At 36.6% G+C, this 26,582-nt stretch overlaps 1 protein-coding gene across 3 annotated transcripts in view; it reads right to left on the bottom strand.

Annotated features, from left to right (window-relative positions):
• rsrc1 (arginine/serine-rich coiled-coil 1) overlaps positions 1-26,582 on the bottom strand; it is a 111,199-nt gene that overhangs the window by 21,867 nt on the left and 62,750 nt on the right. For 2 of the 3 annotated variants that reach the window (XM_066709339.1, XM_066709338.1), the window contains exon 7: positions 982-1,050. The exons of the other annotated variant lie outside the window; for it this stretch is intronic. In XM_066709339.1, coding sequence (XP_066565436.1) covers positions 982-1,050 — 69 coding nt within the window. The remainder of the gene's footprint in view (positions 1-981; positions 1,051-26,582) is intronic. 3 annotated transcript variants of the gene reach the window in all.

Here is a 26,582-nt window from a genome sequence, read left to right as displayed (position 1 = left end):
CTGGCTGCTCTGTCCAGACAGGTAGGCTGATCTTTTCAAGGCACAGAGAGAAAGAGTCAGAGCGATGAGTGTGACAGAAAGTGGATTGGTTACCACCTTTATCATCAATGCTGCCAGCCGGAAAAAGGTCACACTCCCCAGAGGAAGCCAACAATGATGAAGATCATCAGAGCCCTGGCGGCGCTTGACAACTACCATACATCTGGAGTTTACACTTCAATCAAGGCACGAGACAGGAACCCAATGGCCACCGTGTACAAGACCACTGACCGATCCCCACAAAGGAGGCCATTAAATCTAAGGCGAATGAGGGTCACTCGGATGAGCAATACTGACCTCACAAAGGCATACACACATACACATGCCACACATTGGTAATTAGGATTGGAATAATTTGACACTACATCCAATGCATTCTTATGTGATGTGACCAAAAGATATTCGGTTTTGAAAGGTAGTCATAGGGATTGAACACCTTTCCCCCAAGGAAATCGCTGATGAAAATAAGACACAGACTCTCCACAGAAGCACTCAAAGACACATTAAGAAGGATTTGAACTGCTACATAACACAATTTCAAAAACACACAGTATTAAATAAAGTCCATAAAGACAAATAATGATTCCAATGAAACGCTGTGTTTCTAACTACACAAATAATGTGGTGTGAAACTGTGAAAGTCCAAGGTGCCACTAGGAATAGCAGCCACGGAGGAGAGTAATGGGAAAACGTACAACGATATTAACACAACTGGCTGAATAATCTAGTTGTGTGGTTTTAACTTGATTTTATTTATTTTAATGCTTTTCAAGAAAGATCATTAATAACGTGTTAATAAAATGTGCAGTGTTGGTAATACATGGGTTATCTATTTCAATCTCCCTCATTAACACCGATTCAAATATGAAGCTTAACTAGGTGCCAAACGCTAAAGCAAGCCAAACTCCCACCTCACTCTTAATACCATAATTGATACATTACCTTCTTCTTTCTTCCTCTTGGCCTCTTCCTCTTTCTTCTCCTTGGCTTTTAATACTTCATCTGTTTTGGCTGCAACAGAAACAGAGCACATTGAACACATCTCGCTTTTTACTCCCAGCCCTCTGGAAGTGCTCCATCGCAGGAGAATCATCACCTTGCCTAATTTTCAAGGACAAACTTCCCCAGTATCTTCATAAAATATAATTTCACCCTGCACTTCCATCTGCAATAGAATTTTTCATCTTTGCCTGTTAAGTCTACTATTAAGAAAAGAGAAAGGCATGGCAGAATCTGATATGGGGTGGGAATTGACAGTGCCATTTGAAATGGGAAAAACACTGGTTTTGTTTACTGAAATTCAATTGTAATGATCTAACTTAGAATGTGTATTAGATAGAACGTAAAAAATACTTAAACACGTTCTGTAGCAGTTAGAGTACTGTATAATCAATTTGTATTTTTTTGTTTTGTTAAAACCACAGAGGTTCGAAACCATTCAGCACTAATCGTGCTCGAGTAAGTAAGCCAGGTTTATACATTCAAAATTAAACAAACCCTAAAATTGAATTTTGAATTTGTGTATTATTTTTTTTAATACTCATTAGTTTGTAGAGAAAATAAATATTCAAAGTTATAGACATAAATATACACACTCGCATATATAGAGAGCATGTAATAAAATAGGCCTATATTAATCTAGTCATTTATAAAGAATGAAACCAAAGAAAAAAAAAAAATGTGGACATTTCTTCAGTCAGTCTGGGTGTAGGAAATGTCTACATCAGGAGATAAGCAGACAAGTTAATAGATTTAAACTGTGTTGTATTGATCCCCGTGTTGCACAGGTGTCATGAGCTCATTACCAGACAGAAGAAAAAAGCAATTTCAGGAGCAATGCTAAATATGAGTGTGCCTTTACATTCTAAGGACCCAGCATTGTAATTTCAAAAAACTCAATAATAAATCTCCTGCAGAAGCAAAGGAAATGAGTCTGGAAAACAAATCGCCCTCTCCAGGAATACGGGCTGATGTCGGTGGTGTGGCACTGTCCTTTATTCCATTTGGAAAACCATTTTATTTAGCAGGACTCTCCCAGAAACCTTTATAACTCAGGCCTGTTTAGAACAATTCACACAAGGTGGCCAGACTGAGCACTTGGCGGGTTTAGGTCTGATGACCTTAGAGGTCCATCACCGTTTGACAAAGCCAGCAGTCAGTTCTACCAGTGGGCTTTGGTTAACATTTTTTACCACCACATTCTCTTGCTGATTTTATTTATTTTAGGTTTAAATTAGAGCTTAAGACATTTGGCCCAGTTTGAAATCCTGATTTTTGTATATTTTACTGTGTGTGAAAGCATGACTTTATTGGTCTAATAAGAAAAAAGTAAAATTATGAGATACAGATTAGCAAACAATTCAATATTACTCTTATTCACTCTTCATTTGTTTGGAGCACCACCAGATTAGCAGACTACCTTTATCTAAAAAGTCTTCCTTCCTTGCCTGGCATTGCAGATTCTGACTCAAAAGCGATTTGTTACCAAATATAGCATAATTAAATGCCTAAAAGAATTCAGGCATTTCAGATTGTGTTTCTTTGTTGTTATTCTTGTTTGTTTATTCATCTGTAGTGTTAAGTTTTAATCCCACCTTTTTTCTTTTTTTAAATAATAAAGATGTTAAGGAATATTAAAAAATATAGAGCAAAGTATGGAGGGACTATCAATATACTCTGTAAATTAATTACATTTCTGTTCTAGCACATCATTTATTCCGAAGCATTAATGTCTCTGAGGAGCCATTTTCCTTTATTGCTATCTTACTGCCTGATGAGTGAACTATGTGGAATTGAGTCTCTAATAACATTAGTCTTAATGAGTTTAAACTTTAAAAGGCAGAACCAAAATCCACTGAAATGGTACCTGGCCAGGATGGGGACAACAAGGAGAACATGAAAGTTCAGATGCAATAAAGGAGGGAAAATGAAATGAATTGTTCCAACAGTTACATTACTAGTATGGTAGCTCTTAGCGAACGTGCAAGTGGTATACGGTATACAGCAGTGAGAGCAACAGTTTGATACCTTCTTAAACTGTTCTGTCAATACGCCTCGAGTGAACTTCCAAAGGCAGCCTGGGTTTTAACAAGGCTGACAATTCCATTTTCTCCATAATGCCTTCAAGAGTGTAGCAGTTAAAAAAAAGTGAGTGGGGAAACCAAAATCCTGATTAAGCCATTTCAGAGAATTGTCATCAGGGCTCTGTTTCTTTAAGAATCAGTTGTAAATTGGATGGTTTGAGCATTGAGATAAAACAGTGCCCAAATGAACCTGTTACCTGTCCAATGTTCAAACTGTTCCTTCTGTGAAAGTTTTTCCAATAATTTGTTTTTAATTTATGTTTCCAGGGACTTCAATAATGTATCTGTGTTGAAATAAAATGCTATTGTTAATTCTTTCAATAATACTTTTTGACAATGCCTACATTTCAATCATTCAAACCCCCTAAATCACAGCATCTTTGGTTAGATATCAAAGGTGACCGAGATAACCAAACTTTATTTTAAATATTCCAGCTATATACTACTGAACCACTAAATGAACATGTGCTGAATATATGACATGGTCTTTAAAATAAGGCAAGTTCCTTAACACCATTTTAGTCGCTCGATTTGCCTGGAAATTTTAACAAACAAAGACATGGTCACACTTGACCATGGCTGATTAACTTCATGTTCAAGCTTGTTTTCCAGTTCAATGTGCAAAGCAAAGAACAATGGCTACTTAATGTTTCACTTCAGCTGCATTTACTGTGAACAAGACATAACACCACTGCAACGCTGCAATAGGTCTCTTACTTGTTATTGATTTAAAAAGTAAATGACAGAGAGAAAGACAGAGACATAGACATTTTTAATTGACAGCTCACTTTTTTTTTGTGGTTTAGTCTTTAGAACTATAATTAGTAACTATGTAAATCTGTTCAGTGGAAATCTAGTGCTAGATTAAATTACAACATTTTGCACTTTATTAACCTTGATAGTTATTCTCTGACACACACACACACACACACACACACACACACACATATATATATATATATATATATATATATATATATATATAACATACATATACATACACACACACACACACATATATATATATATATGTATGTATGTATGTATGTACACACATACATACATACATACATACATACATACATACATACATACATACATACATAGTTCATTGCTGGCCTGTATCCTATGAAGGCTTTATTGGATTAGGTAATAAAAACAAACTATTAGAAATGGTAAAGACCTTTACTACATTTACACTTCATTCCTTGTGTGCTGGAAGGACAAGGATAATAGAAATTCCATTGAAATCCAATTTTGATTATATGTGTAATTGTAGATATACCCCTTGAGTCATGTAAAATGCTAGGCTAATGTTTCATTCAAATTATCCCGCTTCAAACCACATTCTACTCTTTACAACCATCTTCAAAATGTATTAGCAGAGCTCATTAGAGTGAAATTTAATAATGCAAACATCAGGTGGATTTCAAGAATCTCCATTATCAACAGAAGATGGATGGCTTATATATAGCTCTTGGGCCAACTGGGCACAATTTAGATTCAATAAACTAGCAAGCCTGAATTTGATTTATCTATTACAGTATGGTAGTTTGGTATTTCTTAGTGATTTCCTATTACTCTTTAGAAAGAACAATTCATTGGTATTATACAAAAGGCAGAGAGGTCAGCATGGATAAATTATATTAAAGAAAAATGTGAGATGTGTTATTAAATTGCAGTATGCCATGAATATATAAACTGCCGTAACAGCACTCATCCTTTGGCCCAAAAAAGTACGAAAAAAAAAAAGAACATTGAAATTCTCTGTGTCAGAGCTAGTCCTTCAGATGATGTCTGACGCAAAAGGTCATGGATTTAGCTTGATAAAATCAACCTCTTAAAAAACTGTTTCTATAATATATTTATATTTAGAAACATATCAAAGGTTGCCCCATTTATTATATATATATATATATAATATTATAATGTATTTATTTCTTTTTATTGTGTTTAACAAAATACATACAGACGTGTGCACACACAATTGTTTCTGCACGTGATGATGACAGCATTCTCCAATTGAAGTGAGCAGCCTGGCAGAGTAGGGCTGTGTGCCACAATGTTGCCATGCATTCAAACTAACTAAAGTAACCTTCACTGCAAAAGAGACAGGGATCAGATTCACAGTTTATTTGCTGGTTTATTTTATTCTAAGAAGATTCAACACTCCTGACAGCACCAACAAAATACAGGGTGTGGAGCATGTTTTGTGCAATAGTACAAGGCCTTGGTTTATTTTTTGGAGGTTTTGGAAAAGACAGATAGAAAGTAAGTAAGTAAGTAAATAAATAAATAGATAGATAAATACATAAAAACACACACGACCTCTACATGACTCCAGGGTCAGGGCATGCGATTTCCAAAAGTCTGGGGGGCAAGATATTAGACAGAGATTGCACAGCGTTAATGTACTAGCGCCTAATGACTGCTTTCAAATGGGCTCAAATTACAGTGTTCGCTCAAGTCTGTTTCTACGGCTTGAGTTCAAGCCACGCTTCAGTGGGGTGTGAATTTACATTTCTCCCTATGCAGTGTCAAAAAATGGCAGTTTGTAAATACAAGAGATAGCAACGATACTCAGAACCAGATCAGATCACTTTCATCCCGCCTCAGGGCAAACAATACATTTGAATCCTTTGTGATTAATTACATAGGCCTAATATCAAACAAACAAGTTAGGTGGAAAATGTTGGTCTATGAATCTCGCAGTAACTGAACTTGCCCCAAACACCTTTAATACCCCATTAGAGCTGATTTGTTAGTTCTAATCTTAGATCACCAGAGACCTCTCACTCCTTAAGCAGTATTTCGAACACTTAGGAGATTTGATTTGGTCTTTCTTTTTTTTGTGTGCGTTTTGTTTTTCTATTTCGCTTCGCACCTCGTGAGTTTTATTCCTGTTCCTGGTTCTTTGGAGAATTCCACAGTGTTATCGCCCATAATGATCAGAGCAGGAGATAAGACTTGCCTTCATCTTGGCAAAATATTTATAAATATTTTTACATGATAGAGGGAAAAAAAAAAAATCATTGTGTAAAATTACTGGCTTCACCAGGGGAATGTTCTCCCACTCACAACTAGAAAAAAGGGGATTAAGTCATCCAGGAGCTAAAGAGTTTGGAAGCAGGATTCATGCCAGTGCAAAACAAACAAACAAATAATAAGTGTCAAGCAAAACTTTAAAAAGTGAATGCATTTCAGATGGCATTTATACTTACTATTATAATGTTTCAATACATCTTGTAATGAGTATACTGTAACACATTAGATTATAAGGATTTTGTATGGGATTTTCTTTATACATTATGTACCATTGTATTACATCGGGTAGGACACAAATATAAATTTGGTATGGGTTAGCACAGGTTTTAAAACCAAAGAAGATAAAACTGTGCACTCTAAGACTTTTCTTTTCACCAGAAAGATGTCTAGTTATATGAAATATTAGAATATAAGTGGAGTATAATATAGCAAAAAAACATGTGTATTGAGATGAAGTAGTATGTTTCAGCTGCTTCCAATGACATCACAGAGATAAACAGGCCTAGATATAGAATGAAAAAGCGCATTAATCCTAAGAACATGCCTGGTTAGCATTATATGCTTTCGTTCGTTAATTGTTCTGCTTTTTTTTTAATGAGGAGAAAGTTATTTGCTCAGGGAATAGAAGAAATTTAGTAAGTCAAAAGCCTGTGTGAGAAGAAACGAGCAAAACAATCTGTTTCCCTGGTATGTACTTAAATAAACGTAATTTGCAGGGTTATAACATCATTCAATGTTAAACTGGTAGAAATAACGGAAATCATTAAAACTTAGATGGATATTTTGGATTATAATTTTGTAACCAGAAGAAGAGATGCATAAAGGGCACTTGGTTATTAAGTTCCAAAAGCACTGAAAACGTATACGGGCAAATGTATAGAAAACTGCTTTTTTCCGGACTCGCAGATACATTTCCCTTTTCAAACAAGCCTTAGCCCCTATTTTGTTCGGCATCTCCAAATCAAAAGCTCTCTCCAATTTCAGGGGTTGTAGTTCTTTTTGATATATTTGCCAATGTAAAAAGATGCACTCAAGGGTGCACTTCCAATAACATATGCTCTGCGATAACTATCAAGAACAGAACATACCTAAAGGTATAACGTTTGAAAATATTAAGGGCACACAGTTTAAAGTCAGAGCCGTCTTATTAAAACACAACACAACAACAGAGAAGGGGGTGCACTTTACAGCTTGCCAAAGTAAATGTACATATAGATTTGGAGCAGTGGAAAAGGCCTAAAGCAGACTCTGGTAAGTATTGCAATGTCTGGGGAAAGTGCTCGGCTTTCTCTTTTTGGTTGCACTGTGTTTGTGAGAGAGACGCACATAAAGGACACTGCACCGTGTGAAGGGCTGAAGGCTTGGCTGCCAGACGAACATTAAAGCACTAATCTGTTTTACCCCATGGCTAAAAAAACAACGCTTCTATAAAATCACAGAAGTTCAATTCACGGTAATTACTGCGCATAAAAAGAATAATATTAGCTGCAGAATGAAAAACAAATAAATAAAATGCATTCTCACAGAACTGAGGAAAATGGTTTTAAAATGCACTTGAGGTAAAACATATTACCTAAATAAAACATAAAACATATACTTTTTGTGTGTGTGTACATACACAATAAATACAAATAAAAATACACTTTTCCCCAGCTTCATTTTAATGAAGGAAACAATCTGTAATCCTGATAAAGGACCAGTGATGAAAAATATTGAAAATAAAGTATATACAAAACTAGGTTGGTGCTTCTGGTTTCGATTTATAAACATAAACACAAAAACACAAAAACCCTGCCTTCTGATCTCCCTGGTTGAAACCTGACGTATATTATCATTGTCTAATCTTCAAACATGTTACAGTATAGAGGGACGAGGGGAGAATAAAGGACATTCGTCCACGGGCACATGTCCGAATGCAATCCACTAAATCTGAATACCCGATAAAGAATCATCCATTATAAATCATGCCATACGGTATGACAAACATATTAAACCCAGCACAGGCAATTGGAAAAATGTCCCTTCAAATCAGAAGTCTACTTAACACTGAGGTGTACAGCAACACGAAAGACCACAGCATTGTGAAACACAGCTCTATGAAAATGGCAAAAAAAAAAAAAAAGTAAAATTTTATTACCCATTAAAAGAAAGTTAACCTTTTGCCCCTCTTAGAGTATCTTTGGCACTTAAATGCAGTTAGTGTCGCAGTTGGGATAATGAGGGCAATAGGTTAAACACTTGCATCTTCATGAGATATCGTGAGGTTTTACCACTAGGTGGCACAGTGCACTACTTACTCAGGGAAGGAAGGCAGGATAGCACATCACACAGGAGAAAGCCATCCACCCCCCCCCCCCCCTTTTAATAAAACAAACTATATTAAAAATATATCATGTAATGCAGAATATTAGAGCGAGGTGTGATTTACTAAAACACACACCCAAAGGGGATGTCTGGTATTTAAGAGATGTGCTTTAGTAAAGTACAGGATTTCTTTTCCTTAATACTTAAAATCTGGGATGTACTCCTTACACAATTAATTGTTTTTAATATCATTCCTAACATTACAAATAATTACACATACTCTGTGAACTTTATGCAAAACCTATTCAAACTGAAGGCACAAATCTGTGTTTTTTTGTATTTGTGGAGATTTTGTATGAAGTACTGTGACAAGCACATGCATTTACATTATATTTATGAAATATTAAGTAACAAAACAATTGGATGAAATCTCTCACAAATTCAATACATTATTCATAAAATGTGTCTTTTTGGATTTTTGCTCTCTACAACAGATTCTTCTCACTGTAGATCAATTAAAAACTGAACTGCACTCCACACAGTTCCAATAATTAATTATATATCACTGGCAGTTTTATCTCAGTGAATATGTACAGAGTGTTTAGAGCCAACCACTGTCTGAGAAGTGGAAATAATAAGGAAATATATAATATTCATATAAATCAGAATAATGAATGGCTTACATGATTGAAAATATGCAGAGTATATAAGACAGAACTATAATTAATTAAAATAATTTTTGAAACAGACTGGTTTCTCCTTCAGTTTATATTTGGAAAACACCACTCACACCAATGTCTGTCTTCCTGTATTGCACTTGTGACGGCTATTCGTTTTGATAAAATATTAAACTTTCCATGGACGTTTCTTGTCCGAGAAAGCTACCATTTCTTTTTATTTAAATGATTAAAGATAATTTATTTAATTATCAGGATAACTATTTGAGGAAATAGAATGAAAAGCATGACGACCCTCACCACGGGCTCTCAAGATTCGAATTAACAGACTGCATAGGTTTGCAACAACTGCCAGTTATCTTTTATTTTTTTAAATGAATGAGAAAACAAACAAACAAACAAACAACCAACCAACCAACCTTGGGGAATATTTTGCAACTTCTTGCATATTAATTACAGACAGAAGTTCCTGATTGTAAAACAGAACCTAGAATATTTAGTCAATTCATGCATTAAGATTTAAAACCTATCCAAAATTAAACAATGAAGCTGATTTATTGTATTTTACTGTAGGCACAGCTTGTAGTTTCAGCTACGAAATGCAACAAATTAGGTACTGAAGGACTTTACCAACGCCTCCAACTCCCTGTGTAAAACAAAACATGCAAACCCAAAACACAGATCCTGCTTTCCTATCAACTAACACAACCAATCAACAATGTGTTCTGCTGCCAAGAGATAATAGTCCTTGGGTTCTTTTCACAAACCACTTCTAGTCAGCAGTCCGTTAAAAACAGTTTTTCCTAAAGACAATTACCAGGAAGAAAATGAAAAGCTACTCAGATTTAAACAGTTCAACTAATACAGAGCACTCTGTCCTTCAGGTACAGATGTATACACTCTCCTTAGGACATATGGGTATTTAAATAAATAATAAAATGAAGAAAGTTTAAGATCTTGCTGATGGAAGGAAAGTACGCATGAATAACCACCATATTTCTACATTTGTCTAATTCAGAATGCTGTACTTCAGTTCAAGCTGTAAATCTCAGTGACGGACTGGGGGCACGAGAGTTTCCTCTAATCTATCCAAGTGGCACGATTCTATTCACACCCCAGGAACATAGTCTCTGAGCGAACAAACCCTCGGACACAGCTCGGGTCGGGGGCTAGCTGAATGTGAGCTCAGTTGTTAGTTGTGGAAGGACAGAGACATGACAAAATAAATAAACAAACACCAATAAACTCCCGACACCCACTCTGCAGAAGCCGAGACAGAGCTTAGGGGCTTTCTATGCTCAAACCAACTACTCCACAAGTTTACCATGACATGGCTTGATGTTTCAGAACTAAACAAAACAAGTCTGGCAGGGTGGGCTGCATCACAATCCCATGAAAGTTATTCAGCAAAATGACCTTTGTTGTCAGTAAACAGACAATCACTTACAAGCTACATTTCATTTTAGACAGGGACTATTAAATAAAAATACCCTGGAATATGGCAAAAATCATTTAGTACAAAAAGCTATGCATATTTATTTCAAATGATGCTATTTGAGCTCATTATGACTGTGCTGATTATTTTCTGAACGAGGCCAGCGATAGAAAAATTAGAAAGATGCGAAGCCTTCATGCCAAGCATGTCAGATTTCTATATGAACGCAATGCCTTTCCACTGAAACTCCCCTTCAATATCCACAAGGCCTTTCTTGCCTGTGCGATGTGGTGGGGAGGTCCTAATGCTTTGAACTTACATACATGATAACTAATGTGATTTAGATAGTTGTGGGTGATGAAGAGGAAACAATCGCTTCAATCCTGTTTTTGAAAGGAAATGTCAGATCTCATTGAAACCAAAAGGGCTTCATCTTGCGCTTATTCAGCAGGGAAGCCTTATAGCTTTAAGTCCTTGAAAATATCCATACATGAAATAGAAACTAATTATTAATCACGGCCCCGTCACAGGCAATCAATTCAGAATGGTTCAAGAAACGCAACATTGTTCGGTAATGAAATACAGCATATCTATAGATATGATAAACAAACACATTCAGTGTTCTGGAATGCACTGCCCTCCTCGAGCGCTCGTCAGGGTTTTGGAAACAGTTAACATACTGTCAGGCAGGAAACTAAAATAAATACACTTAATTTATTCACACTCACCGTGAAATCTAACCACGAGTCTGAATTGATGAGAATTAAAAAGTATGTTCTCGAATGTGCAAGTAAGACAGTGTAAAACATCTGCAAAAGGCATTAATATTCACAACTGTGGATTGGACTGAAATATTTATGTCAGGTTTGTGCAAAGAGAAAGGGTGCTGGGAAGGTTTAAAAAAAAAAAAAAAAACTGACGCAGACCAGGCGATGGCAGACAGACCCACTCATTCCAGCATCCCCCAAGACTCCACAAGTCCTAGCTACTGTCTCCTGTATTGAGTCTGCCTTTCTCATCACTTAATGCTTATTTTCATCACTTTGCTTAAAATATTGATAATCAATTAGTGCTACGTCTGTTTTGCTACAGAATCTGTGTCACAGTCTATCAGACTGTCAGGGCCAATTCACTCCTCATTCAAAGTTAATTTTTTCTTCATAAATCTGCCTTTGGAGGAGTCATTAAGCGCAGAACATAGCCTGAGGTGCAATCACCTATTCTCTTTCATTAGGCGAAGGCAGGGAAGGTGAGGGAGATTATTAGAACTTTGGAATGATCACAAAGCAGCGTGCTGCCTGTCAGATCCCCCCTACATTTAATTCATCTAGCCAACTTGCAGGGACCCGGTGCCAAGGGTTTGAAATGGACATTATTCATGAACATCTGCGGCATGCTGAATATTCTAAACCAGAAATGATGAAAAGGAACTGCCCCTTTGACTTTAAAATTAACATGCTAGTGAAAAATTAAGGCTAAGTAACATTTCATTCTTCATTTTTTTGGAAAACCTTTGGTGTTCTGTTAAGTGCAAGAAATACACTGTAATTACCGCTGCTGTTTAAAGTGAAGACTGCCAAACTGCAGGCTCATCAAAAAAAAAAAAAGAAGAAAAGGGGTTTTCAGTCTTGCTCCGCCGTTTCAGACTATAAAAATACAGGTAAATGTTGAAAAAGACCAGCTGTGATTCCTACATTAAAGAGCAGCTCAATACGGAACCACTTTCTTCCATTTCTAACCATCTCCATTTAAGAAGAAGCCACCCTGAATGTAAAACCTACCTCTTTATGAGAGATGGTCTTTCTGCTCCCTAAGCGGACTGCACCAGTAAGGATTTATTTAACATTTTTTTTAAGCAAGCAGTCAACTTAAATTGTTTGGGTTCCAATAATATATATATTTTAAAAACCAAACACTAAAGGATTTAACCCCAGTCAGTCTTACAAAACCTCTTGACTTATTTTATTAATCTCATATGGTGCTTTGTTTGAGTCTTTTTACTCAGGCTAAGAAGCATAAAACAATTTTTAACATCGAAAAATATCAGATTTATAAGACAGAATTGGGAGGTGTGGTTGAAGTTAATCAGAATACTGAAAAAGCCACATTGTACCATCTTATACATTGTGCATTCCACTACTTTACTTAGAAACAGGAAAACAAGCATTTGGAAATTGGAAAAAAAAAACATTTGGAAAAGTAAATAATTGGTTTTAGTCATGTATTTACGTACTACTTAAGTAAAAACAGGACAGCGTAATTTACTGAACAGGCAAAGCAAAACTAGGAGTCAACTACCTATTAGCCATCACACATTCTGTGGCATGTGCATCAAGTTTCTAATGTTTTTTAATATAAAACAAAAAGGTACGATTTTTGTGCCAGATCAAAACACTACAATTATAAAATCTGATTTTATTCTATCATTATAAATATTTTCCATTATCCACACAGCACCCATACTGTTCAGTAATTAACCTGGTAATGGATGCATTTCTAGTTATAACAAAAATTCAGGAGTTAGTATTAATAAAAAGCTGCTTTCTTTTCTAGTGAAAACAAAAAACAAAAACAAACTACAATTCCCAGCATGCTCTAGGGGCCTGATTGTCATTGTTCCCCTTTATGTTGGATGGAGCAGTAGAGTAAATCATTAGAGGATTTCATAATATGTTTGGTTCTTCTGAATTCTTATTATTTTCTTATTACATTAAATAGAAGGTTAAACACAAAGCAGTTTCCATTTACTCAGAAGAAATATAACTAAATGAACCCACTGTTCCAACAAATGTTGCACCTGACATTAAGCTCAACAATGTAAAACAACTCCAAGTCTGATTTAGGGATATTTGAGCCGAGTTACGAATATTTGTGAACAGCCCCGGGCTCAGCAAATTCCCAGAGCCACACTGAAAGCTGAATTTCAAATGCTAGTGCTCCTGGATTCGCCCGACATCTACAACAAGAGCCTTCTCAGGGAGAAATCACTGCATTTTCTGACATGTTAAAAGACAGGTCAAATATTCTGCAAGCAGAATATACTTTATTACACATTGTTCAGAGAACAGTCCAAACTGAGACACCACAGGAGTGTACAAGACCTGCAAGCATTTCCCCCCCAGCTCAGGAGACACATCTTTTGGGTATTTTAAAATGTGGAACTAAAAAGATCTGTATGAATGCACGCATTTCAAAACACACAAGACAAAAATGAAAACAATACCATTCTCTCCTAAATTACAATGGTAGATGAAAAATAAACTGTTATACACAGCAAACCTATTTAAACAATTTGAGTGGAATTTTACAGATCTTAAAATGCAAAATATCTTCTGCATACCAATGAATATAATAATAATAAATATACACTGATAAGCCATAATTCACTGACAGGTGAAGTGAATAACACTGATAAGACAGCAAAGGCTGGCCCTTGTGGTCCGATCCAATAGATGAGCTACTGTAGCTCAAATTGCTGAAAAAGCGAATGCTGGTTCTGATAGAAAGGTGTCAGAACACACAGTGCATCGCAGTTTGTTGCGTATGGGGCTGCGTAGCCGCAGACCAGTCAGGGTGCCCATGCTGACCCCTGTTCACTGCCGAAAGCGCCTACAATGGGCACGTGAGCATCAGAACTGGACCACGGAGCAATGGAAGAAGGTGGCCCGGTCTGATGATTCACAAGTTCAAGGTGTTGACTTGGCCTCCAAATTCCCCAGATCTCAATCCAATCGAGCATCTGTGGGATGTGCTGGACAAACAAGTCCAATCCATGGAGACCCCACCTCGCAACTTACAGGACTTAAAGGATCTGCTGCTAACGTCTTGGTGCCAAATACCACAGCACACCTTCAGAGGCCTAGTGGAGTCCATGCCTCGACAGGTCAGGGCTGTTTTGGCGGCCAATATAAAGCAGGTGGTCATAATGTTATGGCTGATCGGTGTATATATTATAATAAATTACGAATCAGGGTATTAGCTTTTTCAACATGACAACATGTGGCAAGAGTGAGCTCAGACAGATGACAGATGACAGATGAATGCCATGTATCCTGGGTTTGTTTTCAAACACCAGGTGAAAAATGAATTTGTAAGTCATGTTTGTTTCCAGCAATGAAAACAATGGACAAATGACCCCCTTCCTCCTCTGTTATGATAACGGAGCAGACAAGATCAGGTGACGTGACATCTAGCTGCACCCCAACTTATTTAACTTACAGCATTTATGCTGTATTCTATGTCTTTGATAAGCCATTAGATATTACGTAACAACTGTAATATGTAACATTTTACAGCCCTGGAAAGTTTCTAGGGGAATTATTTTTGAAGGCGAGTCTCCCTGGATAAAGGTGTGAGATGAACATAACGCCACCACACGTGATGGCTTGGTTATGAGCCTGGAACCTGATTAAAGCACTTTCAGGTGAAGCTGGAAATGAAAACAAAGTTTAAACGGTTTAAAATTAATTAATCTCAGTAGTATAATACTGCAAATATCATTTTAAAGGAAGAAGAACGATAAGGATGTAGATTTTTGTTTTCTACAGAAAAACAAGCTTTCTAGTTCATAAAACGTGTGCATTAATTTGCATTTAACACCAGTTTCCTCCTACTAATTGTAAAACCAGCCAACAACTTGCAGTTTTAATGGGATACATGTACTTAAGATGACTGGGGGGAAAAAAATAAAATACTGACTACATCCTGAGAATTCTAGTACCAATACTGTCAACGAGAGAATGAAATAATTTGCATCTCACACTTTATAGTCCTTATTTAACTGCTGCAAATTTGCTACATGGCTTGGATCAAAATCAAATGATGAACATTTGATAAAATATATACAGATTTCCTAATCCAATCTTGTAATGGATATTGCATGCAAGGCCTAAAAAGGTCCATCTGCATTCGCTTCTTTCAGTGCAAACTATATACAATAAGGCTGCTTTAAAATGCACTCAAAGGAAAATAACTCGGTTGACACAATTTAAGAAATGCTTGGCAACAGAGTGTGTTTATTATAAATGGCAGATGAAGTTTATTCTGGCAGTTAAAAGCAAAATTAAGCTTGACAGTTTGTCAGGAAATTTGAAAAAGTCTGTGGCAGGGCCTAGATTCAGGATGAGCCCTCCTTTCATCTCCAATTTTACAAACGCCAACCCTTCCCAGATCATGAAGCAAATGCAGTGGATGACAAGTGTTTTGACCACATCAAATCAGAACAAAACCGCAAAACTTGTACAAATGGATACAGAACAAATATGTCATAAGACATTTGCATTTCTGTGAAACTGTGGGCATACACAATGGTATTTATGCACTCCTTTTACTAATGTCTTGTTTATATATTGTGCCTTAGCCTTTATATTAAATTACATCGTCCTATTATTGAGATTACATGCACTTTTAAAAGCTTGTTGACCAACTCGGCTTTAATGGGAATGCATTCTCTTCAGGAATTCAGTATGTGTTGCTCCCAAAAAGCAATTTCCAATCTATTTCCAGGGTGGGGGGAAGAAATGTGTCCTGAATATCTTCTAAGAATTATTGAAATGGATTGAAATGGATTTGAATATAAATAAAGATATATTTATTCTTTGTCTCCTTTGTATGTTGTGCCAAATTTATGATACATGTATGAAATTAACACCAACATTTATTCAATTTATTTGCAAGTGTCTTTGCCAACTTCTTTGTCTTTGTTATCCACAGAACGACACCCACTCTTTGTCAGGCAGCAATGGCTGTTGTTTTTCCTGTGTGACACCCACACATTCTGTTACACAATTTAATAAATGTGCATCAGTTTAATAACTTATTACTTACTACATTTTCGTTCCATATAATTATAAAACAGCCCCTTCATTTTCAAACCACTTTCGGTTGACGCACTCCATCCACCTTGTGTAACTGCTGTTTCACTACCATATTTAGTCACGCTTTTGTGTATACAGGTTCAGTTAAACTTTGTTTTGTCTTGCGATTTAAAACTCATCACATTCAGGCCTGATGCCATGGTAAGCCATGCTACGCAAAGATTTAAAATATTTACTAAAACAGCCACAGAGTCTTGCTCACTAAAAGACCAAAAGCTGCAAAATAAAACAGAACAAAATATACCTCAAAGGGCATTCGAAATAGTGTGCCACTGTGCGCTTTATATCACAATATGCCACAGGTGTGAAGAACATTTCTAGATCAAACACCTGTTAGGGCTCTAATCGTGACATGCATGACATCACCAGTGCAGTTCAAAGACATGAGCCACAGTAATATTACAGGAACTGCACTGAGGTCAGCACAAGACTCTACTATCACCTAACCTTAACCCTTTTAGCTGAAAAAACTGTGCACTTTTAATTCACGAAAATAACCATTACTCGCACGACTTGACTATCACAAGCATGGTTAGCCATCCAAATTAAAGACGGCAGGTAAACCTTTTGCTCCTATAATTGTGGAGTCAGGTCTGTAATTTAGAAGGAGCATCCCGCGAGTCATCTAATGGTGAAGGTCATGTTTTTGTTTGTTTTTCTATTTTTTGTTTTGTTTTGCTGTCTCTAGTAATTTTACTCTTCCAACATTATAAAATATGAAATGGAAACTTGCATTCAGCACTATGAACTTGCAATATGATGGCACAGTCAGGCTATAAATGTACCATATAATTGTATGCATACAGCAACAGTAATTCTCTTTCCAAGAGAACAGCAAGGACTTAGCAAGGTTTGATGCTTTGCCTAAATAGACCTAACAATGATGGAATAAAATGGGGGGGGGCACATATTCTACTGTTTAGAGCATAATCATTTATTGTACTGTGATACAAGTTTCATTTTAATCAATATTGCAGTTTCCCTTCCAAGATATGTTCTGAAAATACGGCCTAGAATGGTAGTAATAATAATAATAATAATAAATAATACATCATCATCATAATTACTACTACTCACATTATACTAATGTTCAACATTGACTTTTAAATTTCATCAGCAAACAAACCTGGGTAGTATTCCCAGGATTCAATTATTACTGCTGGAAAAAGCACAGAAAGATATTTAATTACAAATTCCCAGTATATGAGGTTACATTTTAATCAGCTGGGTAATATTTTCTGCACACGATATGGTTTTTCAATCCACTGCTTGCTTTCGGTTGTAAATTACAGGTGTAAACGTATACACTAGGATGCATGCAAGGATAAAAAATAAAATAAATAGGGGGGGCGACCAGCTTCATTAGAGATGCACAATGAGGCAGACAGCACATGAGTGTTTGCAGGATAACCACAATCTACAGTGTATAGGTCAGCTCAAGGTCCCAGGCAAACATCTTGCTTGTGTCCTGAAGCACTGTTTCGAAAGGGCCTTATTTCTCCTCAGTGGGGGTCTCTACAGGGCTGCTATACGGTATCGATCTCCTTTAGACCTTCTGAATAATAAATTTCAAAACAACATCGTGCAAACTGGCTAAAACCCTTTAATTACATCACTGCTGAAAGGAAATCATTGATCAACGGCATTATGGGAAATTAAACTGCTCCCCAAAACTGGATCAAAGTCAATGAAATAGCTTACGAGGTGTCCCCGGCCGGGACCTGGGCCGGATTAGCGCTTTTGGACAGGCCTGCCGTTGGTGAATAGGATCCCTTTCTTTTTTTGAAGCTTTTCCTAGCAGGTGTCATGCTCTGAGCATGGTTTTTGATTACTCTAATTAAATATAATACTATCAACAGACTTTCATATTGATCCCCTGAAAACTCGGACTAAAAGGAAAATTAAAGCACCCAGAGAGGGCAGGAAAGGCTAACAGGGCCACCTTAATGAGCATCAGACGTGTCAGGGTCTCTTCAAACCAGAGTTTTATCCAGACAGTTATCAAAAATTAAGCTCCACATCCTTAATGATAGGTTGTAGATTTCCCATTTAAGAATGACTGTAATAGAATCATTCAATTATCCCGCTACTTAACACAATAAAAGGAGAACCAAAAATAAATGTGGATACACTGTAGAGAGATGTAATGGACAATTTTTCTGTGTTTTTTTTTTTTGACGATCAACCTTTAAAGGAGACTTTATATATATTATTGTGGAGTCATATCCAAGACAAATATATATATATATATATATATATATATATATATATTTTTTTTTTTTTTTTTTTTTTTTTTTCCCAGAAGAACATGAAGAGTATTGGGGGGGATAAGTTTCTTTACAGTATGTCAGCACCTTATAAAGACTGAAGCCACAAAGAGAAGTCTTTCATACCTGTTCAGACCATTATTAAGTGTGATAAAACAATGCCAGGGCTTCAACTCTCAACCTAGCCCCCCCCCCAACCCCCTATTTCTCCCCTTTGATGTTGCTGGAATTACCTTTCAATACCAAAACTTTCATGTCAGAGACATTTCGACTGTGCTGGTTGATGCGTTCCCCTGGCTTTGTATGTGTGTCTTTGTTGTGGAGAGTAAATAGCTGAACATCGAATTCATTCCAGTTTTCAATTTCCCTCCCGTTTCTTCTCGCCAGTCTATTATTGCTTCTAATGTAAATGATGTTGCAAGAAGCGAAAGGGGCTCTTTGATGTTTAATGGTTGACCATTAGGATCATTTATGTTGGAATCAAAAAATTATATGAGTGCATGTTAGGCATTGCAGGGTATAAATATTTATGCATAATTTTCCCATTTAACATATCCTTAAAACCACGATCAAATTACAGACAGGTCAGTGGGTGGACAGGTGCTGATTTGAGCTAGTTCTGATTCTAACAGGATGACAAGTAATAACCAGCAGGGTGATGTGTTCTGATAATGCAGTTAGAAATATAATTATATTATTTAATGGTTTGATTATATACAGCTCTGAGCCCTAGGAGTCAAGCGACATAACACGCAGACACAACTGACAAGAACAACGCAACCTTCCTTTTTTTTTTTTCTATCTTTGTTTAGTATATTGTCTTGTTCTTTTCATATCAGAATGGATGCAACTTGCAATGTATTTCAGGTCTTAAAGTAACTGGTCCAAAAAAAGAGTAAATTCAAGAATGTCATGCCAGCTACTAGATTGTGGATGAATTACTTTGGTTCTGTTAATATATAAAATGGCCAGTACTCCTACTGATTTCTTTAGTGTTGCATCTGCTTAGCCATTACTAAACATTTGGTCTGTAACTGTATGATCCTCAAAATTGATTTCAAAGTACCAAAAGCCTTGCAGTGCTGAAGTTAGTTCCACTTCCAAACAAATTCACGATAGTGTAATTAAAAACAAAACAAACTGCTGTGGTAATCTAGACATTATGGATGAGAAATTATACCTAAAATGTAGTTTCAATATACACTACAGACACTTAAAAGCAAGAGGCGCAATGGGGTTCTTTCAGAACAATCTAGTTATGAGGATGTTGTGCTGCCAGAGGTGCTTCTACTGTAACTTCAAAGACAGATATACAAAACCTCCAATAACAGCAGAACAAACGTCTCGACAATGTTTCTTTCAGTATTATTAAGGATTGTATGACTTTTCTTTAGAAGTTATGCATGTGGTTGAGCACCAGCAGCTCGTATTGTGAGTTGACACTCTTCATCATAATTTTTCAGAGAGTACACACAGTATCTTGGGTCATCCAGCAAAGTGAAGAACAAGTCTACACTTGCTTCTCAACGATTACTCACTATTGTAGCGCTCTGCACTGTAGTGATCTCGTTATACTGTACGGGTACAGCTACTTTATCGTATTTTCATTTGCATCATATCCTACATAAGATAAACTCCCGTACTGCATGGTTTATTCCAACTTTGAATCTTACCAGGTTTTGGAGGATTTTCCTCACGTATATGCATGATGTTTTGACCATTTAAATCCTTGTAAACTATCTTTAGTAGGCATTAGCCTAATTCATCACCATCTTCATCATAACAATGATATTTCAATCGTGCAGTTACCACAAAGCAGGTTTCAAAAGCTTCCAGGGCATCTTAAAATGTATAACCTCCTGAATGTTAGCGGTACAGACTCACCCACCCCTCCCCCTGAACACCTCACCACTTCCCCAACTCCCTATTCCCTCAGGTTACCCTTTGCTGGTGTCCAAATGGCAGCAACCTGTTGTAAGGCTTGTCTGGAGAAACAGAAAGGCTAGCCTGCTGGCTAATTTATCTGTGGATTAGTACCCAGAGACTACTCCAATCTGCTGCACTGTTTCACTGGGAAAGGGCCTGCCCACTAGGCCCCACACAACCACTAGCAACCAGAGACTCATTTCTCAATCATTAAAAACCCAAAGCTGAGGCCATTTATTTGCAGCACCTGTGATCCAAAGAGAGCAACAGGCAGGTGGACTTATGTGCGAGCCTGCAATAGGTGGGTGAAGAGACAGGGCTGATCATGAATAATCTGCCAAATTGCTTTCTTTTATTCTGGGTCGATCCACATCTTAGCCACCAGTCACTGAGATTACTACTACAGCTATGGATATACACCTAGCTCTAGGACAAAACAGGCAGAAAAGTCATTTTGTTCTGATATTCTGCTCCATTCATCCATCCATATTCTGTAAAAAAATTCTACACATGTTTATTTAGTAGAGTAGAAAGCAAGCGCACACTGAAAACTTTTTGCTAAGGCACGCTTGCAGAATCATTTACCAGTCCAAAGATTATCCACATCCCCAAAGCAACCTTACCTACAAAAGTCTGACAGCTATGTGGAACTCATAAGCAAACATATGTATAATTGGATTGTTTTGAATAGCTTGTTTTCAAGAGGTTTTCCTGAGTCTCATTTGTCATACAAATACAGAAATAAAGGAAGCAAACGTATAACAAAAAAGATTAAAAACAGAGGGGGCAACACTAAAATTAGTTGTTCCACAGCCGGGACTAAACTGGGACATTGGGACTAAGATGTGGTTTCCATTATTTCTTGGACCTACTATCACACATCTTAAATGCAAGCGATTACAAAAAATACTGGGCCAGCCTACACTGCAGATGTCTGTATTTTGTAGATAAAATGTTTAAGAGAATTTGAACAGCTGCTTTCTATATAAAAAAAAAAAAAAAAGCAGGGCAGATTATATATATTTTTTGTATTTGAACTGCTGTGTAGAGCAGGGCCTTTCTATCCAGCTATCCGTTTTCTCTAGCTAAACTACCTCTAATACACTGTTATCAAAGATTTCAACCAGCAACTTGGCTGAGAAAAATGTTTAAAGAAAAAAAAAAATCCTCCCATAAATCCCCAAACTGTAATCCACCGGATTTAATGTATTGGGATTATATATTTATCTGTCGGTGCTCATCCCATCTATCCCCTATTATACATCAGGAAAGCCAGTCTGTATTTCAATAAGCACACTAGCGAGGTATTAGGCATGTAACTCTCACCAGCAGTCATTACATGCTGTTCTAGTCCATTAAAGAAAATAATCCAATCACTTTGTAATTTTTTTTTCTACAAAATCACATTTCCACAAATTGTATTGCATGCCAATCTAAATAGTAAACACTTATTATTGGCTCAAAATGAGCTTTAGTTGCCATGGGCAAACCCCTTTGTTGTTATTGTCTGGCTGTGTTAGAGAACGAACAAGTTAAAAAGGTTATAAAGATCCCATTAACATCATGAGACTCTTTGACAGGATTTAGAAGGGCTTAGTAATTGAGAGCTTCATTTAAAATGTAATATGTCCGCATAAAGCCACTGATAAAATAGTGCTTTGAGCTTTATTGCGTCAAACTTTTTAGTAATCAAATCCGAGCAACAAAATATCGAGGAAATATATCTGCCACGGGGGCTCGTTTCATCTCCCTCTCCCAAACTGACTTGACACAAGATGTCAATAAATCTGCTCTAGGGCATAGACCAACACCAACAAAAAAAAAGGCAAGTCAATCACAAACATGGATAAAGGTTATTCTCATGGTTAATTGGTTAACTCAGGGTGCACTTTCCCTGACCTCAGAAAAATATTTGCTTCTTTGACAAAGATGTTGAAAATATAATATTTTACCCAAGCTCTGACCAAAATGATTATCAAAATGGTTTTAATAGATTATATCTATATCATGTATCTTGCTTCAAAATTTCATTGGGAAACAATGAAATGAAAATCTAATGAAAGACATTTTGTTCATTCTTCACAAATGGATGAATTTACACTCAAACCTTGGAAAGAGTCCAATGGCACAATGGCAGCCAGCTTAAAATCGTATAGTTTATTTAAGACTTGAAGGAAGTGCATGACTATGACACATACACAAATTCCACTGACATAACTCTAACCAAGATTTGGGAAGATCCATTCACGTCAGGTAGGCTATAACATGAGTGACGGACATACATTCGACAGGCAACCTTCATGACTGGTGTTGAGTTTATCATTTCAATCTTCAACACAAAGATTAACTGCAAAAATTAATATTTGCATTGTTTTGTTGTTTTTCTTGGATCTTTCTTTTCACTTGGCTGAAAATCAAAGAGCACACCAGGCTTTCTATATAAAGAGACAGAGGTTAATCTATTTCCCAATTGGTTAAATTGCTTCTGAAAAAGGTCCAAAGCACTCATTCACATTGCTGTGACTCTTGTTGAAGAAATCCTTTTCAGGCTCACAGCCCCCACCCATATTCAGATTTGTTTCTCTCATCTCACCAAATACTATAATGTGAGTAGTAAGAGGTATATAATGTTAAAACAGCAATTGAGATAGACATTTTAAATGACAAAATACAAAAAAGGTCCCTTGAACGCACTGTAATAATCAGGTTAGGATACTCCAAAGTTTAAACTAAGCACACATTTGTCACTGGCCCTCTCATATTGCACACAGTCTGCTTAAATTACAAAATGCAATCGTTAATCACACAGGGTACCACATTCTAATAGAAGAAATCCCTATTTTATTCTACAATTTGCTGATTAACATGTTGATGTTAACACCTACCAAGACAGCATAATAAAGTGCACATCCACCCCAATACACAACTGAGAAAATGCTGACCATAAAATTTACATGCATTTTATGGATTAAATATGTAGAAGGAGATCTAATTTATTATGATTTGCCATTTTGAACTCAAGTTAATGGTGCATCCATAGACTAGTTCTAAATTCAGTCAGAGGTCCCAGTACTAAGAAGCTTTTAAATTACGTAATTTTGTGGAAAAAAGTAATTCTGATTCATGAAGCTTTCAATGCTAAATAAAAATAAAATAAAATGTAGCATAGCCCATTATTTCTTTCATGGTGTTTTTCAACACTAAAGGGTTATTAACACAGCTGTCCTGTGTTAATCAAAGAGTAATTGATGAACACAATAACATCACAAACTATCATGTCTTGTGAATTCATGATAGGAAGACAGCTTAAAGACAATGATTTCCTCACACACCCCCACTTCCCCTCCATCAGTCGATCTATGAACAAGTGGAAATGTAGTGTTCACAAACTTCAGCACCGGCTACTGCTCTCACTTGACATGACCAGTTTGACTGCTCTACAGATATGAAGGTAATGAATGGCCTGAAAAAATAACAATAAAATGTATAAGGATGGGACTCATGACGAGAGTGATTGATCTTGCGGAGCACTGTGGGAAGTGGGAGACTCCAGGTAAATGGCATGGGAAAGCTGACAGCCCTCCACAGGTTAATCTTACCAATGCACTGACCCTGTGGTAGATTCTGGTAATCAGCTGGGGTCAGTTCTGACTACACTCCAGCCACAGAGGTGGGAAATACATTCGCCGGGAGCGACCGTGGGGTTCTGGAATGGGTTCAGAAAGTGCAGAAGCATCTGTGATGAGTTCTGGTTAAAGAAATCACCACTCCTGCATGTGTCTCCCAGATGTAAAGGAAAAAAAAATTCCCATTCCTTAAGAAAAATACTACCTTAAGAATGTAAATAAATATATTGGGGGGGAAAAACTTTCTAAAAAATGCATATTAAAATAACACAAATTTTAGGGATGAAAGTCCAATAATGTGATGTATTTATTTATTCGAAAGGCTGGGTTGCTCATTTTTAGGCTTGATTACTGAAGTAACTAATTATGCTGAAATATGCAACTTAAGGAAATTTAACATCTAATTAAATGTTTATTTCTCTTTGCCACTCCCTGCTTCTCCTTGGACACCATGATGTGTCTGAGGTTCTTGGCCTGAAACTTCATAGCCAATCAATCAGGTCTTTCTGAAGCAGAACCACCCCCCCACCCCGCCAGAAAAAACACCCAATATTTCTGTCATTAACACCACTCATCTGGGTATTATTTGTGATTTTTCATTCACTATGGTTAGATACACTATAGAATAAAATTGGTATATGTGAAGCAGTCAATTTTTTCCCCCATACATATATATATATATATATATATATGTACAAACTGTATATGTGTGTCTTTAATTGAAATGGATCACAGCCAGAGCAGCAAATAAGGATAATCTTCAAACGGCCAATGACAAAAAAATCTGCAGGAAATTGAACATTAGTCTTGTTACAAACAAAATCTATGCCATGTGTATTCAGGGTTTGGAATCTGCTATTAATGCAGACAGGTGTCTAAATATTTATTACCACACAAAGTTTATTCCTGTATCCTATACTTAAACAAATTACCAACATTTGTCTCTAGTTTGCACAAATTGAAGTGCAGCAGTATAATCTCTATTTCTTTGGGAAAACGGACCAAATAAATCAAAAGTCAAAATTTTGCTCTGTCCTTATATTTTATAGAGCAATAAATTGTGTTAAAATTAATTTGAATTGAACTCATAGCATTAGTATTTCAAAGTCCAAAGAATATGCCTCAGATTTCACTTGTGTTCCCTGCAAATTAAGGACAATAATGAGTTCAGAAAGAAGAGCCGTAACATGTAAAGTTACACTGCAATCAACTCTAAAGAAGATATCACAGACAGAAAAAAATTGACACAGAACAATCATTTTTAGCGGCACCATTGAATTACAAGGTGAAGTGAAAAATTGTTGATATAGACTACATTTTTGTCAAGACCAGCAAGTATAAATGACAAATGTATTCAATGCTGGTCACAGCTGATTGACACTGTATAATTCCTTACTTACCGCTGTCCCTAAACAGCACGTTGATGTATGACCTATCAACATTCAAGAGCTACGATACCATAACCCCATTTACCTCACCAGTTAACATCCAGCTGAGCTTAATAACACAGACACTTGAGAGATCTAGAATTCAATGTCAAGTAAAATAGATACAGTGTGCAGAAGGGAACATTAAATAGGGGGGGTTGGGGGGGGGGGAATCAACAGACTCGTCTCTTTGTGTAAGCTTAGTGGTAATCCAGACCTGAGATTCTGAGAAAATACGGAAAGTACAACTGTAAGCATAGTAGTACAGTGGTGCCTTGCAGATAAGACGGGGCTTGATAGAAATGGATAAAAACAACAAGTCTGAGTTAAAAAAGTGAATGTTAATAAGACATTCACGCTGGTTGGAAAAATGATCCCTATCACACAGCAATTTTCCAGACACCTATGCTGTCATTATAACTTTGGTGTACGTCTCCGATCCTGCCATCATTAGGTTGTCTACTGCCTCTTAGAATTCAGCCCGAAGAAGTGCAGAGAGACATTTATGCAACCTAATTTGCTGCTGCTCAGAAAAAAAATCATTAAATATCCACATAAAATACTTTTCAACTGCTACAGAGATTCATGCAAGTCAACAGCTCATAATCACCTTTCAATCTGCAAGGGCATAAAACATTTCATCAAAGATGAACATCCTCTTTGACTGCCGGGATGAGAATCAAAAAATTATTAAAATCTAGTTTGGCGCAGGGTACACATTAATCAGAAACTATAATAAATCCACATGCTTCTTTTGACAGTACATTAGTCAAATAGTTTTGTATGATAACGACATTGACTAATGGGCCCCGAGTTAGCAGGGTCAATCATAAACTCATCAAATGCTTCATTTAATTTCTTAATTTAGACAAACACA

Source organism: Amia ocellicauda, chromosome 7 (assembly GCF_036373705.1).
Source record: "Amia ocellicauda isolate fAmiCal2 chromosome 7, fAmiCal2.hap1, whole genome shotgun sequence".
NCBI classification, from domain to species: Eukaryota; Metazoa; Chordata; class Actinopteri; order Amiiformes; family Amiidae; genus Amia; species Amia ocellicauda.
Note: the sequence above shows the minus strand (reverse complement) of the source record. Positions and strands in the feature narration are given on the sequence as shown.